We start from the raw sequence: 18,755 nt of genomic DNA, 5'->3' as shown, positions 1-18,755 counted from the left end.
TGATTCCTACTCCTGCGTTCCACCACGACTCGCCACCACCACTATCATCATCACCACCACCACAACCACCACTACTGCCACCGCCGTCGCCGTCGCCGCCGCCAGCATCACCACTTTCGTTCATCCACCACCATCTACTCCGACTACCACCTCCTTCGCGGGGCACTCGCCATGTGACTGACTCCCCTTCTCCGTTGACGAGCGGTGGGCCTGCCTACCTGCCGCCCGTTGCCCCGCTCCCATTACGACGCGGACTCTCGCGGCAGGTGCACCAACCTAAGTGCCACTCCGCTTACTTGTGTGTGTGCCTACCAAGGCAGAGTAGTGTGTCCGGTGGTCAGGTTCTTCCCTCTCTTTCTTTCTCTTCTTTTCTTTTTCCCTCTCTCTCTCTCTCTCTCCCTCTTTCCCTTTTCTCTTCCTTTCCCCGCTGGCTATCTCTTCCGCCGTCTTTTTCCCCCTATCTATCCCCCTACCTATGTGTCTCCCCGTCTCTCTCTCTCTCTCTTTCTCTCTTTCTCCCCCTACTGTTTCTGTCTATCCGTCTATCCTCTTCGACATCACCTCACGCAGCAGTGCCGTGTTGTAGTGTCGTGTCATCCCGCGGTACGTCAACGATCCTCTCGGACTGAAGGCAAGGATCGACCGGGTCGAGAGTACACTCTGCGATTACTGGGGCCGGTCGATCGCCGGTCTACAGTAGGGTGAAGAAAGTGAACCCGCGGTCACCGTAAAGGTGTATAGGGAGTGATATTCCCAATGGAACGCGCGTTCTCTAGACATCGATAGTCGAAGCTTTTTGCGACGAACGTGTGATCTGTTGAAATATTTGGATGCGGGAAATCTGTTGAATCTGTTTCGACTCAATCAGTAGGAAACGAGATCTTACGTTGGTGAAAATTGTCGCGATGATCAAAGACAAGCCTGTCGTGATTGAGCTTGTTCGTTAAGACTGACTTTCAAGTCTGCCAAGATTGAAGATCTGGTGTCGTAGTACCATACCGTACTAACAATTTTTAATATTTGCATGAATGGTCTAATGATTGCGCTTCGAGTGAAAAGGGTAAGAGGAAGAGTCATCTGGTGATAGTTCGAGACTCGATTGTGATCCGCGCGATCCCCGAAGACAGCTATTATTCGACGAGTGGCAAGGTGCGCTGAGGAAAGAGGGGACATTCGGTGAAGGTGTCAAACGTCGGCGCGGCACCTCATTGACATTTTCGTGACATTTAGTGCGCGATTCGAGTCGAGTGTCCCAGACACGTTTTCGTGTAACACGCGTGTCCCTCGCTGTTATATACGACAGCGAAATCTTGGACGACTCACAGGGGAGCGTGTTACTGTTGTAGGAAAACGACACGACGAGCAAGAGAAGACGGCACTGCGGCGGAAAGGAAGTGAAACGAAGGCCAGGCGAGTCGATGACGCGTCCTCCGTGCCTTATCAGCGGCAGAACCGGAGCGCGGTGACGGCGAAGACTCATCCGAGAGACTTATCTGCCTCTCGGAATTCTTCAGTTGCACGTGTATGGCGTGGAATACAAATAAGACGGCCTGCATTCTCGCAGAGATCTGCCTCCCAATCTTTGTCGAGCGAACAACGAAACGAGATCCCCGGTGTGCCTATATCTGAAACGCATAGCTCTGTTGTACAGCAACAGGTGGTTATATCTGAAGATTATTGAACGGAGGTTCTCCTGTGACTTTCGACAGGCAGAACCGGAGATTCTTCACTTGGTTGGAGGTTGCCGCTATAAGTAGCCAAACTGGACATTCTTACCGCCACGTCGGAAAGAACGGAGTGGAGATGTCCGCGGGTCGCTGAGAGAATGAGGGAGTTGGACACCGAGAGCCCTGTCGTCTGGCCGGCCTGGTGTTATACTGGTGAGTCAAACATTCGCGCAATGGCACGACATAAATGATTGATAATCCGAGCAAGCTGACTTCGCTATAGATATGCAACGGCATCGTGTGACGATTTCTTAATGAAAATACGTTCCATGAAAAATTGGCTGTCCGATCTGTTTAATTAGATTTCTCTTTAAGTTCTCTTCAAATCATTTGACCATGAACGCCTGCGGTTAATTTCAATTTATCATCATTAATTTTTTATTATCGACTTAACAATCATCATTTGAAACTTTAATGAATTTTTAATGACTTTCATAAAGGAATCGTGACATGAATACAATTGTTTTCCGATAGAATATTATTTCCATAGCGAATTAGCGATATGTCAATGTGTTTATTATAGTTAAATATTTTTTGACGAAAACTTGGAATGTTCTGACGCAATTGAGATTGATTCGCGAACATAACGCGCTTTGTTCGAACACAGCTGTCGTCAATTGCACCGGTAGCTAGTTGACGAAATCATAACGAGTTATAATGTAACAGGATGCAAATCGCTAGAGCAGTTTGAGGAAAGTTATGAAACACGCGGCCGCGAGTAGGCGTCACGCGGTAGCTTTGGAATTCGTACTCCATTACTTTATCGACATCTCGAATGACAGACGAAAAACAAATACGAGAACTGGACAAGAAAGTGCGAGTGCGTGCCATGGGAGTGTCGTAAAGTAGATTATATAATAGAAACGTAATTAAAATTCTTAATAATCTAATCACAGTTTTACTCACGATGAGACAATTAGTCTAATGACGACGCATATCTAATTTGCGTAATAAATATATATGTATTTTTATTTTATCTCCCGGCTGTATTTATTTTATATTAAAATTATATCTTTAATTATATAGAAAAGAGAAATGTAGAAGGAAGTGAAAATAACATCATCGTGATAAATGTCCAATAATTGACTGATAATCAGTTAAAAATACGGCAATGAAATATTCTATATACTTATTATATTTGTCGAGCTCTTAATTTCTCGGAAATTGTCTGCTGTACATGATATCTTTCTAATATGTCAATAAACTCACTTCAAGCACTACGTAATATGATTTTGCCACCGTCGAATTGCACAAAATTCCAGTGCTGTAAAATTTAAATACGTTACTTTTATAATAAATTATTAACAGAGCTTTGGAATATCGATTGCATGCAAAATTAAGATAAATAATTGAGTAGCTTATATATTTTACTATTTTATTAATTTTTTTTAGAATTGTATATCAGTACTGTAATACTTATTCCTTTTTGAGACTCAGGACTTATGACATTGTATTTTTCTTTTATTTTTATTTATCGAATATTATATAGCTTTGAATATTATCTCTTGGTAGTTTTAAATTTAATTGTTTATCTTGGCTAATTCATTTTCAGAGCCTTTGACCGTTTACGATTAAATCGTAAATGATAGCATCTATCTTAGTTTGGTCCCTAATGGATTCCTCGCGTATTTGTAACATAACAAGGAGAAACACGTGAGAAGGGTCATAGGTTCCCTTGCGGAAAGTGGTTTTTTATGGTTTCTTATCAGCTGCCAGACTTCTTAATTTTCGAACTATAGTTGCCTACCTGCTCGACGTTGCTTTGGCATCCACGCGGAGAATTCGCCCACTTTTGTTAACCGGGAGAGCTTCGAGACACGAGAACGAATCGCGGAGGGTGTAATTATGGTGCTCGATCTTGACAATTAGGAACCCTTGGGAGCTGTCGGTAGCGGAATAGGGGCCACTTAGCTCCCGCAACTTCCAGCAGCTTTATCTCGTTCAATCGCCTCGCGTATTCGTCGGTGTCTTCTAATTAAGGAATAACCCGCGGATTTTTTTCTATTCGGGATTCGAGCTGGCGAAAATGTCGCTAATTGTCAAGCGCGCGATTAATTTTTGAATCTCAGTTCTCAAGGTTTGAACATCGTCGTATTCTCAGTATCTCAATTTCGTATACTTAATACGACTAACGGCGAGATACCGATACACGAATCGATACTCAGGCGATCCAGCAAAAAATATCGAGCATAATTAACTCTTGTATAGCTTGACTTGTGTTCTTGAAAACGCACGATCCGTCGCGAATCATTCGGTTAAAACGCTATTTTTGCCAGTCAGGATATTAATAAGCTTTTTTTGGCGCCGCGCATTATCTTGGGGCGATTGCACGCGGTTACGCGCGTTTGTTAGCCGGTTGTTCGACTCTCGGCTTGGAGTAGCGTAACAAAGCCGGCATGATTTGGTGACAGAACCGATCCCGCGGAACGGATTTGTTACGGTATAAGTCCAAGTAATGGCGAAAGATGCTTTGCGGACGCGCTACTCCGTTCGCGACCGCTAATGCGATTACCGTTCTTTCGTAGTCACCAGGAAGTAAACATTGTTTCGCGTCCCCAAAACGAATCATCTAGCGTCGCCGCAGAAACCCATTTTCGGAATCTATGATTAGCGAGAAATGTAATTATTACTCCAAAGAGATGTTTCTGACTGCCGACCGTCCGTTCGTTTTTGTATACGAAATTAACATCCTCGTAATACAATCGACATGGAAAAGTTTTTTGAGTATATTTTTAAAAATATATTAATTAATAATCGATTATTTATTTATTTTCTATCTAAGTAATCAATCTAATTGAGCTATTTGACAGTTTTATGACATGAAACGATATGTATATTTAGCTAAATTTGTTCTTTTTGTGTTTTTCTTTTTAATTAGAAATTATATTTATCGTATAGAATTTCACATCTGTGTTCATTCATGTTTGTTTTTTTCGAATTAAGAAATGCGAAAAAAAACGGCAGTATAATTACTTATTGATAAGATAATTATTTAGTCGAATGAATACTCGCGTATGAATGAATGATAGCGTAAATATCATCGGTTTTTTAAGCCCTGGTTTCGGAACGATTACCCAAAACTTGTGGCTCCCGTGGAAGCATTCGCTCAGTTTGTCGAAACCGCGATATATGTAGAAGCCGGAGAAAGTTATAAATCATGATAACAATTATTGATGCCGTACACTGTCGTGACTCTTCAATTATAACGAATTATCATCATTAAGTTAAGTAATCGTATCCTTGTTATCGCCGCTTATATTTCGATTACCTCAAACTAACAATCATCGTCGTTATCTACTAACGAGTGTAATTAGCTCTTTTTGTTCCTTTCTCTTGGACGCGACATATCGTTCTTCCTTATTTCGCCCCATAAATCTCTTAAATCGGGGAGATATCTATGAAAAGCATGTTCGATAGAATGAAGGAAGCGTAATATTTCTACGCGGGGATTTGAAACTTTCTTTCGTAACTTATCGTTGTCCAGATTTTCCTGATTTCCAGGAATCGCGGCTCTCACCGACCGTCAGCGGTCATCTTGTGATCGAAGGTGTCAAGTAAGGTCTTTCTTGTCGAATAGTCGGAGGGATCACGCGTTCGCACAGTTTTAGTTCCGACCTTCGCCTTCCGTCACGGAACACGCGACTTACCAGCCCTCCAGCTCTTCGGCACGTCCCAGTCATCGTCGTTGTCGTATGGATTGCCATTGGCGGAGTTAAATATTGGCTGTCGTTCAAAATACAAACGCGTACTACCGCCATCTGCCAGTAACTTATTTATGGACCACAAAGTATCAGCCTCTGTTTCCGACTGTCGTTTCCTCAGCATTTTCTTTCCTCTGTCGACCCATCAGGACCTGATCCCGGTAGATTCTACGAGTGATTATCGGCTATTTTTTGTTTTCATTGTTTCCGACAGCTAATAAAGCCTGCCGCTCTAAGGAGAATGAGCTGCCTGTCTTCAGCGCATTAGATGCGTCGCATATTTAATTTTGTAATTATCCGCATATATACGATGAAAAATGTTAATAAAAAAATTTATATAATTATCTTTCAACTTTATCATGTGATTATTTGTTTTAATTTTTTACGAAATTATTAGAAAAGAAATATTGAAGCACATTTGATGTATTATTAAATATAATATTTGGCACCTTATGGAACGGAGACCAAATAACAGATGCTTTCCATTTCAAGTAAAATTAACCCTAGGATTATGACAAGAAAGCTGGAAAGGGTACAAAGAAAACGGGAGCAAAGAATTCGTTAAAATCATCCCTCGCTGTTCAAGAGACTAATAGACGCGCCATTATTACGGAAGCGGGAACAGCCTCAAAATTGCACTGCGAGGGTTTCTAATCGTGTTTTCTCGAGACAAAGGGCATCAGCCGTGGAAGAGAATATACCTAGAGAGAGCCGAGGAAGTGGTGAAAGGGAGAGATGAGGGCGGGGAAGGTGAAACAAAGAGAAAGGCATAGAAAGGATGAGGCAAGGGGAAACGTGAAAAAGTGGCAGACCGCGTCGAGCTCGCTCGAGGTGGGAACAAAAGCCACCTCTTCTTCTTGTTCGTCTTCTTCTTGCTTTTCTTCCATCGCCTCGTCCACGAAGCTCTCTTCGAGAAAGAGAGTGAGAGAGAGAGAGAGGAATGGAGGAGACAGAGAATGAAAGGAAAGGGAGAGAAAGGAAGAGGGAGAGGCATTTGGTCCTGCGCTACGTAGAGGAATCGCTCCGGGATAAACCATTGTGACTTCTTGCACGTATGAAAAACCACAAACCACTGACGTTATTTCGCGGCCGCGAACACGAAGGGCCCTCTCTTCTCTTCTTGGCCGCGTAGATAATACTCCGGGACTCCCTCTTTGCCGGTTGCCCTCGTCCACCTGGGCCCGCTCTGTCCTTTGGTTTGATTTCTTTTTTCGGCGGCACCGCAGAATCGCGCCTTGGAATGATGCTCTCGTTTGATCGACCATCTCGGTCGTATTGACCGCAATGGTGGGATTATTACGGCGTCATTTATCGACGGGTGCGTACAAGGTATCGATTTGATAAACAGCGAACTGCAATTCGCAATCGCTATAAAACTGAAGTGGAAAAAAGTGCAATGGTACTTAAAGTGGGATACAACTACCGGTAGTTGTATTTAGCATACACGTTTATGCAGTAGACGTTTTTAAGAAGCAATGTTTCATTGGCCCGAAGTTATCGATAAAATTTTCTGGATTTATTTAACAATCAATATACTCTAATCGAAGCATATTGATCAATAAATTAAATTGAAATCCATTTGCACCCGCAACCGATAATATCTATTATACTTTGACGGAATTTAAGTCCAACTATCGCGGTCGTTTCCATATTGATCGGCCGACCTCCGAATCGCCTTCTCGAAAGTAAATAGACGTGATCCGCGCCTCTTTTCCCTCCTTCCGCTCTTTCTCCTTCTCCTCCTTCGCAACGACACGCGCGCGCCAACGAGTCCTCAGGCACCCTGTCGTTCCAACAGGTGACAGGAGAGTCCTTAATCGCGTCATGACGTTTTCATATCGGAAATCGCGCGAGTCACGTCGCTTAATTGCCCATGCGAATTATTGAATGCCGGAGCGCCGGCCGATTGCGCTCACGGCACGCGTTTATCTTTCGGGAAACACTTGGGCACACTCGTGAATCGGAAGAGAGAGAGCGGTGTCTACCTGACATTATTATTAACGCGCCAGGACGAGTGAGGACGAGTGGCGAGTATACTGTCGATAACGAGCCATCGAGGAGAAGACGAGTTCTCCATTCAGACTAGGCCGGACGCCTCGAAAAATCTCAACCGACAAATGACAGATGGTCACGGCTCTCCACAACAGAAAGGAAAGGAATCTATCGCGGGGAAAGGGGTTTACAGATGAGAGGAGCCTGGAGCACAATAAACAATTCACCAGGTATTATTCGGCTGACTGTAAAAATATATGTAGGTCGACGTTGCGACGTCAGAACGATGACGATTAAGGAAGTCTAGCCCTTCCTATTGAGTGTAACGTTTATTTATTTAACCAACACGTTGTTTATTTGCGTACACTTCCTTGACGCATATGGCGGGTATAATAATGTTGCATTATGTATGAAAATGGCATTTTCACTTTGCGATGTACGTTCGATGCTTTTAGCAACCTTTAGCTTCCACGTGATACAGTAAGATGCTATTATAATATAATTTTATTGTACATTTTGCTGGTTAAAAATTTCAATATTAGTAAATTGATTATTTTTTAGGAAAATTATGGCATTATATTTATGTAAAAAATTTTTAATTTAAAAAAGTAAGCTAAAAGTAGCAGACGTTATTGGCAGAATTCGCGAGTGATAAGTAAACAATTATAAAGATAACGGTGATTAGCAACAAAAATACTTGCGAATTGAGGCTTTTGAGTATCTCAGTTATGTCGAATCACGATGTCCTTAGCGAGAAATGTGTCATAAGCGACACGTTGATTTTTCTTGCATGCCACATATTTATAAGTAAAGACAAATTGGATAAACGGAATAATGAGATTACTGTAAAACACTTGTAAAAATATGTCGAGACTATTACTATCCTCTCTGATAGTCAGTAAATACTATAAATAGTCATAAAGGCACGTAAATTGCGTTTATTATTAGTTCTTATTCAATGCGCATGCGTAGCCTATTTTCACTTCACGAACGGTTTTCGACTATTTACCGACTATCAGGGGAGATAAGGATAGTTTCGGCCCATTTTTACAAGTGTTTTACAGCGACCTCATTATTCTGTTTTATCCAAATTGTCTTTACAAATGACAAGAAAAATTAACGTGTCATTTCTCATTTCTGACGTCACGATTCAATGAGTACTCAAAAGTTTTGAGATTAAGCGCAATATTATTATAAGTGATTCTGACAAATTAGCCTCGATAATTCGAATAAAAGATGACTACGATAATTCTACCTTTCGCCCGCATGCATGGTACCATTTGCTCAGGTGACCTATGAAAACAGGTGCCGCGAGAACAGTGCTCGAAAATGAGTTACGTGTAATAGTACTAATAGTCAATGCTTTATCGTCTCGGTTGTCGCATATTGTTGCAAGGATTCCGACAATCACTAAGATAAAGAGTTACTGTGCGAGCTTCTTTCTATTCTGATAAAGCATTTTTATGCTAGTTTTTCTAAATACTCTAAAATTTATTTTTTAACAGTTTGGAATAAAACAATGTTAAAATATTGTGATATGATTTTGATTATAAATTTGACAATCGGAAATTTTAACAGTACGCTTTACTCTCAATAGAACGTTGAAATAATTTTTGTCATATATCATTAACTGTAAATTTATCGTTGAATGTCTATGATGCAAAATGTATGTATAAGAAATTAATTTATCGGTGATTGTTAAACGATTCTTTCTCTATAAAAATAATTAAAAGAAAAATTAGAACGACGAAGTCAAGCTTGCGTATAATCCTGACGGAAAAATTTGAGTTGCAAAATACATTGAAAAATTCTCGGTTTAGTAGCTTCTACTATACACTTTTGTTTCTATACGCTATCGATATACATTCCGGATATCGATGAAAATGCAAATGAGCGACAGAAAGTTGGCTCGTGCGGATAATGTCTTTTGCGACCCACTGTCACTATAGAAGTGTAGAGTGTGAGAGTTAAATTCGTGCGAATTATTCGGTGAGATCGTTGATCAAAAGATGATTTGAATAAGAATGAGTTTGGCAAAATTTCCTGGAACTCCATTTCGATCTTCGTACAAACGGCTCCATCATTAGCATAATAATTTTAATTTACTGCTTTAGACCTTTTTTTTCTCTTATGTACATATTTTGATCATGGATAATATGGCAATAATATTACATATTCTAGAGAAAAGAATATATAGAAAGAAAAACATATAAATACAATATTCAATATTAAAGACTGTTAATGTAAGAACATAACTAATACGAAGCCTATAACAATCTAGTTTGGATCTTTAATTGCTTATATATATATATATATAATTTCGTAAATTTATATACTAATATATGTAGTTCTCCCAAAAATATATATTATAATTAGAAAACATTAATCTATCAACTGTGGTTGTAAATGATTTATTTTATAATATTATATTTTGAAATTAAAATCCAATGATATAATCTTATGTGCTAACAGATTCATTGATTTTATCGTAAAATTAATTATACTAGACTACTAGATTTTTGACGAAAGTCAAAAGGTTTGGTCAAAGTTTGATCTGCTTAAGTCGAATCATGTGGAAAATGTGATTAAATTAAAGGTCTTTGTAGTAAATGTTTGTGTCGAGCCGTTCGATCGATGGTGTTGTGGCTTTGAGCATATTCAGACATCGTGTTGGCATGTCTGCCTACCAACTACGAAGCCTCTGGCATGGAATCGTTGGTGGCGTGTCGGTATGACGACCCAGACAACACGTCGATAGAATATATAAGGCATTGTCCTTCTTTCCAGCAATGCAGTCAGATAATCTGGTGCAGATAACAATTCACTATGTGTCGAATGCATTTTAAGTTCGCGTCAAGTTTTACGCGTCGGAATACACGTGTTCGACTATGGGCATTAATCTTGTGAATTAATGTTTTTGAGTGTTACAATATTTACGAGATTTTCTTATTTTAAATATTATTTTTATCATTATAAAATTAAATATTCAGATTCAATATTTTATCACCGAATAGTGTATATGGAATACAATGAAGACAAAGCGGGAGTTTTTTAAACAATTGTTCTATGGACTTGAATTCCTTAATTTGAAATAATTTCGACTTTGGCAATACTTGTTAATCGGCGAAATCGGTAAAATTTTATCGGATTGTGATTCTTCATTAAATGCTCATTGTATCGTATAATCAAAATATTTTGCTTTATTAGTTATATACTGTATTATTATTATTTAATTAGAAGCCATTGTTCGAAGAAGTATATGAACAGCAGATGCAGTGCGAAAGATATAGAATTGAGATAAAAGAGAACAGAGAGAGAAATATAAAAGATTGGGAGTAAAGAGCTGCACTTAAGACTGGTCGCATCCTGAACACGTCGCAGACTTCATATTTGTGCCTCCGTGCGACTTTCAACGAGAAACTGGAAAAGGGCAGAAAAAGCATGCGCTCTCTCGTCGGCACCACCTTACACTTGGCTGTCTCTTAATTTAAGCGTCGCCGCCCCGCGAAAATATTCTACCCCATACCCGTGGAACACTCACCTCCCTTTCGCTCTGTCCCCTCTCTCGTTATTGCGCCGTCGACTATAGAAACGCCGTAAACACGTCGCGGTCGCCGGAGACGGGATAAAACGTTCGGTTTTATGCGAAGGCGTTACCAGATGAGGGAGATTCTCCTCCGTGATAGAGACATGTTTTCAGGTATTACCCAGCCGTGGACAGGTACGGCTCTTAGAGCGGCGTTACGAGCACCTTGGAACGCAAGCTCGCTCTTAATCGGGAGACACCGGGCCCTCCGAGACGCCCGGAGCTTCTTACCGTAGGCATGTCCTCGCTTTACCGGACTATTTTCGTATTACCCGCATGGTGAAAGCTGCTCGCGCGCCAATATAACGAGAATGAAGTCGCCGGTACTGATGAACGCTGTACTCCTCAGTCGCTGTATCATTGCCGCTGCGTGCAATTTTAAAAAAATCGGAAAATGAGAAAAAGATTAAAAAAGAAATTCATATAATTTACTTGTATTATTTATTCTTTTAAAAATCAATTCTTTTATTTTATTATCTTACGTCTGTAACTGGCGATCTCCATTATTTGACAATTTGCATAAAACACCATCGTGATTCGATTATACTATATGTTTTCCAACTGTATATTTTCATCGTATGTCATTTTATTTTTACTATCTTCCTATTTTTTTTTTATTGTGATCTAATGTCGTATAATTTTCCGTAGTCATTCTCGATAAATAAACAAAGTCAACCCGAGAGAGAGAACGATTTGCTTTCGTACGCTTTTCTGAAACCGGTCTGGAATGAGTTCTCCGCCTCTTTCCGAAGAAGACTCGATCGTCCCTTTTAGCGACGTAATTGTTTTCGAGGGGAACAAACGCGCGCCGCCTCTTCGGCGTGCACCCACACCAGAACGATATCTTTTGTTTCCGAGGCACCGAAGGGTTCCCTCGGTTCAGAGAATCCGGAAGTTGGCGGAGTCACGTCGTTAATAAAGGCACGGTGGATGCGCGATGAGTGTCATGGTTTCTCTTTAGCCAAAGCTACGTGACATTTATGACGAAGAACGATATCGTAAAGACATACATTTTCAAGTCTCTCGTTCTCTTTCTCCGTCTGTGCCTTTTTCTCAGCTGAACGCTTGGTACGATTTGGTGAACGTAAACATAACTCCAACTCCTTGTTATTATAATTTCCAGTATTATTATGTTTACCGTTTTTTCAAGATTTCATCTTGCGTTTCTTCATCTATTTAGAATCAGATATAACGGTGTTCTTGCACGGTAAATATATGATGACATTCTAAAGATATAGCTCTATTGAAACTAATTATTTTCCAAAACTTATTTTTTATTTTCATATATTTAAATTCAATGTGTTACTGAGTTTTCTGTTTACCTAGATTGAAATAAAATAACGTATATCCAGGTTTTGCATTCATTCTGATTACGAACAATTTTTTAATTTTAGCTTCAATGTTATCTTACAATTTCAGAAAGTTCCGTATCAGTCCTGCTTTGTTTTTTTTTTTGTTTTTCTCTTACCACACGGTTTACCTAGGTACATGTACTCGCGTACGGTTTTGACCGCAGCGAAGAGTTTTCTCATCCCGTCGCGATCAGCCGTAATGATCCATGCGGTTTCCAATGGCGTGAAATATGCGACATTTACACACTCATTTCATCCCTTCTCGATACGCGAGTGAGCGAGCGAGCAAATGAACGAATATACCCGTTGGAGCATCATTCTGTCGACGAATGGGCCGTGACTTTAAACATTCGCGGAAATGGAGCAAACGGACACTCTGAATTAAAATTTATGCAAGTCTTCAAATGGTTTAGAACGTTATATTAGCTGCATTAAGTTATTCTGTTTTAAGAAATCACAGAAATGATGAAGAATTATGTTTTTATATATTTTTTTTATTTATGCATAATTCTTATCTCTTTGATACAAACAATAGGATCACAAGAAAATAAAATACTAAATGGTATCCGAGATATGTTTTCATGCGTTATAAGTGCAGTGCAACGTAAGCATGTTGATTCATTCTTACAGTTATAATCGAAACTCGGGTCAACATTTTTTCGAAAGGAATTTCGGTTATTTTATCTGTAGGTTCAAGCACATCTTCTTAAAGGCCACTAGTTTTCTTCGTTGTCCTCCTTCGATTCGAGTGGACACGGGCCGGAGGTCAGTCGTTTGTAAAGTCAATGCGTAACCCGACCTGACTACAGGCACGTCCCGCAGGTCGTAGCCTGCTGTTTTTATCTGGCCGTATTTCAGGATGATTCCACGCTTAATGCTCCCTCGCCAACCCGCCTCGTCTCTTACGAGGCGATACCGCGGCCACGGTGACAACTTAACCCGGAGATTGTCCACGTATGGTGCCGTGGTTGTGGCTTTACGACCGTGTCGAACCGTCAACTTGGCGGGGAAGCATCTTCGTGATGCTGTGGTGGCGTCATCTGCGTATAGCCCTAGAAAATCTTAACACTTCGCAACAATGTAGTAATAACTTTCGCTATCACGGTAAAATAAGCGACGGAAGAATTAACCGCGTCACTACGGAAATAAGAATGGAAGATTATTACGCGGCAAACGGCGAAAATAACGAAATAACATCTTCAATAATATATACTTGAATATTATTACACTATACATATATTTACATATTATATATTGAGAAATAAACCGGTTTATAAACGTATATCATAAGCAAATATTTTCGTCTAATATATCAATAATATCGATGATTCTGCGAAAAAAATGCTTTGCGCTTCTCAAACCATAATTTGACGCGTAGTCAAAGTGATAGGTCTTTATGCATAAACGCACGTGAACCGTGAAGGACAGATTCTTCGGGCGTACGTATATAAAGAGCCTAAACGCACGGTCGTGCTTATCGCTCGAGTTTATGATTCTGAAATACTGTTAAGTGCGAGTACCGCGAACCCGTACCGGTTAACTCGCGGGAATTAGCAGACCATGTCTGCGCGCGAGGCCAGAATATTTCTTCAAAGAGGATTATTAGCTGCGCAACAGTCGAACGTACATTCTTAACGAACCTCGTGACAGTTTAACAGCACGGAGATATCCGATAATTTTATTAGCAACGTTATAAAATACGAACTTCTCTAGATAATATTTTAAGACTTACGTCATTTCTTTATTTATTTCAACCATGAGATTGAATTTCCCGGTGATTTAATTTTATATAATTAGGCGTGACAAAACGGTAAAATATCGGGTCTCACAGCAATTTATTAATGACAAATATCGATCTACTTCTCTCTCGCTGAGAGGTCGACCCTCTTGTGAGAAATAACTTACGTCGTGTGTAACCTCTCTGAATTTATATGCGCGACTCTTGACAGATTCTATCAGCTAGGCTGCGGAATACTGTTCGAAGACAAGTCATGGTGCAACCAGATATCGGCTTTTGTAATGATCCGGACTAAATCATCGGTGGCGCGGTAATGGATTTTCTGAGGAAGTGGCAGCCGATTATTACCGATTAGATTGATGGAGCGCGGTGTATCACGTCATTATCTAAATTATATTACGTCGAGTCGCGGTTGATTTTTCACCGGTCTGAGTTATAGCGAATCGAATCGGTTGACCTCGCATAGCGTATCGCGTTTTTGCGGTTTGTCGCGTGTATCGTCTACGGCTACGTGAATCCAATGCCCTTTTCCGCGGCGATACAGTCGGTCGCGAACGAGACTTTATTACAGACAGAACGAGAATAATTTTCTTACAGAACGTGGCGTGGCACAACGTATGTGTGTGTGTGTGTGTGTGTGTGTATACGTCAATACGTTTTCCGACGATAAGTGGATTCCTCGATCTGTCCACCGACCTTTGATCTCGTGCTCGGCGACGCGTGAACGAAAAAGAGGCTGTACATGGCGTTACCTTAGCGGGCAACCTCTGGCACTTTTGCCATCTCGGATACCGGTCTTGCGACAAAAAGACTTCATTATATCGGCGAACAGATTAATATGAGCCGTCGGTGTTTACGAGCCAGTCTCTGTCGAAGAACAAATATCGGATTAATTATTTTCAAATGATATTTAACCATATAAAGTAAAATTTTGTTGGTACCAGCGGGCGTATTAATGCCATTAGCGCGGTCGCTTAGTCCTACGACTATATCTTGCAATGAATGATAAGATCAAACGCGCGAGAAAGACGGATTGATTGCCATCAACGTGGAGTTAATATCGACATGGTAATATGTTAATGGGTCACGATATCACGACATTTTATTGTTAACGTTTAATGAGATCACTGATATCGATCATAAAGGTTACGCGGCAGATAGCGAAGGCTAAAATAACGTGATGACCTTTATGATCGCGTATATGATACGGACATAATGGCCAACGATGTATAGTATAATACTTTTTTGTGATCTGAAGTTGTTCCGTGTAAACTGAATTATCTATGCGCCGCGATCGGTAAGTTTACACAACACCGTTCTATCACATGGACGTTATTGTATTCTCAAGTTCTTTGAAGTAAAAATCAATTTCATTATCATGTTTTCACAATCATCGCGTTGTTAATTGTAAGTAGATACATATTTTTTTCAATTTGAGATATAATGTAAAAGATGCCTTAAGATAATAGAGAGAACGATAAGTTTTTTGTTATTTTATAATGTTCAATACGTCTTCAAATTGAGAATATTTATTATTGCAACATTGGTAAGTTTTTCCTTCAACACAGGCGAGTCGTTCTCTTAATACCTCGTTGAGTCTAAATCAACTTAAATCATGTCTCTCGTATACATTTGCATGCGCAAATACTCGAGGAAGTATCATCGCATTTCGCGTCGGGGACCATCGTCTTCATTGCGGTATATATCTCAAAGAGTACACTTGATAACAATCTACGCAAATAGATCTGAACCCCTATTCCCTTAAGGACAGTGTTAGTATCGTTACATTGTTGTTGCACATGCTTTAGACTCGGTAAAAAGAGCTGCGCAACGATAATGTAACGACACCGACACTGTCGTTGAGGGTTACAGAATAGGGGCCCGGTCTGATTTGTGCTTAATGCATTTGAACCCAAGGTCGACCGCATACGCACGCACGCACGCACGCACGCACGCACGAAACACAGAGAGAGTACAGGGTGTAGATATACGGCGTTACTACAAGTGGCTGCCTATCGAGCTGGTAAACCCCGATGGAACCCTTTCGAACGAAGCCTCCGAGAGGTTGAGCCAAGGTGGCGGCCCCGGGGCGTCGGGTCACCCAGATTTCAATCTAGATACAGCATTCCACGGTTAATTAGTACTGGCTGACTGGCCGTGAGCTCCGTCATTGGGCCGAACTCCTGCTACGCGCGTCTACTCCGACTATCCCCCAGCGTTCCATCGTGAATCACGCGTGAGCGTATGCGTCGTGCCGGCCGGTCGCTTCGTGTGCACGCATGCACGCCGCACGCGTGTATAGATGTACACGCGCTGTACGCCGGTAACAGCGAGTTGTATCTATCTATGTGCGTGTACGCCATTCGTTACGCATAATGCTTTGCGTGTCTGTATTTGCACGGGTCGGTAGTCGAGCTTGACTCGTTGTCGGGCATGCGAAGTGGGTATCCGATATGTATCTGACCAACTGGTTCGTTTTGCGGCACGTCGATAATTCGACGGAGCAAGTATAAGCAACCACTATTTCGGCCGTTTTGCTTAATTCGATTTGGTGATTAGACGAACGCATAGCGTTCCGACCCGCGTCAGCGTTCCGTAACGGAGGTGTTTTATTGCCTAGTTTCCGAAACTTGATCTCAGATGTCAAGAATCTCACAGCGATCACAGCGATTGTATTAAAATAATTAACTAAAAGTGAGAGCATACGCGCGTTTTAACTTATCTGATTTAAAGAGATTTGGATAGAAGTACGCTAATCTTGTTGTCATCTAGATTTCCATTTTCTTTACACTTATGATTCATTATCATGCGTGAGCAATGTGTGAAAGGCATTCGTTTATATCGTTATCTCTGTCATAATTTTTCCCGTCAACGTGTAGCACGCGTAATACTTGTGAAATTTATGAAAAGAAATTCCAGACACGCGGTATAATTCTGTAATGAAATGCGTCGCGACAGTAAATTGCAGTCTTATAAAAAGCTAATTCGATACGGATCAAATTATGTCTGTATTGTTATAACTTTCTTCACCTAGAAAACTCAGCAGAAATTCGTGTATGTATTACGCGTGAGGATCGCGATTCAAATAAATAAATAATAAATCAAAGCACGTATACGTTAAAAACAAAGAATTCAATTATGTTCGTATATTTCTTCGCCCATATATGAAAGATTTTTTTGTTTAGATTGCGAATGATGTTAATGTATAAGAACCTTCAGAATTTGTTGTTAATTTTAACGATTTTAGATGAGTTTAAATTTTTAACTGAAATTGACTTCTTTTTTAAATAAGTACGTCGGAACATAAATATCATTTTCATGATTTTTTATTAAAATTTTATGTTTACCGTGAGATTCCCTCGCGTGCAGAAGCATTGGGTGTGTTTCGTGCAATTGCAGTAAATCTGCAAAACTCGGGCGACGTTTCTCATTCGGTAAGGCAAGAAAGACGTATCGCGATTGCGAAAGAAAGATAGAATTCAGAGTGAAAAAAAAAAAACGCGCGAAGGCAACCGTGTCGTGCGCCAGGAAGCGAATCTCGAAAGGAGCGCGAAATCGAGAGACTTCGATCGATCGCACGACGTCTCGCACGGGATGCAGAGAAATTTCTCACCGTCGCGTTTCTCCCTGTTTCACTTCCAGTGACACGACGGAGAGCGAGAGCGTGCCATCGCGCGCAAAAAAACGAAGATATACGCGCGACACGCCGGCACTCTCGCTCTTACCTGCAAACAGAAGATTTCTTTACGCAAGTAAACGCGATGTTTTAACTCTTTTCTCGTAATCACATTGTTAGAGCTTTCTTTTATTCATACGTTGCGCACTTGACGTCATTCGAGTTTTCATTTAATTAATTGTCGAATTGCGGAAATTAACACTTCATTATGTTATTTTGTTATCTTATTGATACATTACTGTAAACATACATTAAATAGCAAAATCATGAGACTGCAATACGAACATTATAGCGTTCGGAACGGAAGTTTGTCAGTTACTGCTCTCGTAGTCACGCGCGATCTTCTGCTTAATCAAAATCGCGAGTCTTGACTGTGGAAGAGGGGAGGATAATTACACTTCCACTGCCATCAATTACAATTACGGACAGGGCCAGAAATCGCCGACGTAAATCCATTCCTGCAAAACAATAATCCCATCCCCCGGTACAGCGTAGCCAGGGACTCGGTCGATCTTCAGCGGGATCAAGATCTTAAGGACGCCCGGAGGTTGCCTTAAGGTCGAGGAAACAACGTGCAGGACAGACGGCAGCATCAGCAGTAACAGCAGCAGCGCACAGCAGGCTGCAGGAGCAATCTCCCGGACAATTAGCCCGCAGTTCGTGACGGGTACCTCCTCCTGGGTCCTCGCCCGATGCGCCTTTCTGCTTCTTCTTCTACTTCTTCAGCCGCCCCCTCGTCCTCCCACCTCGCGGCTGACCAGGATTTCTCTTCTTTCTCACTCGATTCGCTCCCTCCTCGTCGCGGCCTTTCCTCCACTTCTTAAGGCCTCGCCCTACCACCTTTTCCTCTCTTGCGAGAGAAAGAGAGGGAGGGGGGACGTCAGGGAGATAAACAGATAAAGACGGAGTAGTGAGAGAAAATAGGAACGAAAGAGGGACAAAGATCGTCTGTGTGTCTCTTCTTCCCAGAGAGAGAGAGAGAG

General features: G+C 41.1%; 1 protein-coding gene across 1 annotated transcript in view; it reads left to right on the top strand.

Moving 5' to 3' along the window:
• The first annotated feature begins 1,825 nt into the window (after window positions 1-1,825).
• The window catches only part of LOC108772227 (uncharacterized), a 102,422-nt gene continuing 85,492 nt past the window's right edge, over window positions 1,826-18,755 (top strand). The window contains exon 1 of the mRNA XM_018537721.1: window positions 1,826-1,880. Coding sequence (XP_018393223.1) covers window positions 1,826-1,880 — 55 coding nt within the window. The remainder of the gene's footprint in view (window positions 1,881-18,755) is intronic.

Source organism: Cyphomyrmex costatus, unplaced genomic scaffold (assembly GCF_001594065.2).
Source record: "Cyphomyrmex costatus isolate MS0001 unplaced genomic scaffold, Ccosl1.0 scaffold100, whole genome shotgun sequence".
NCBI classification, from domain to species: Eukaryota; Metazoa; Arthropoda; class Insecta; order Hymenoptera; family Formicidae; genus Cyphomyrmex; species Cyphomyrmex costatus.
The sequence above is the reverse complement of the archived record's forward strand: the minus strand, read 5'-3'. Positions and strand labels throughout refer to the sequence as shown.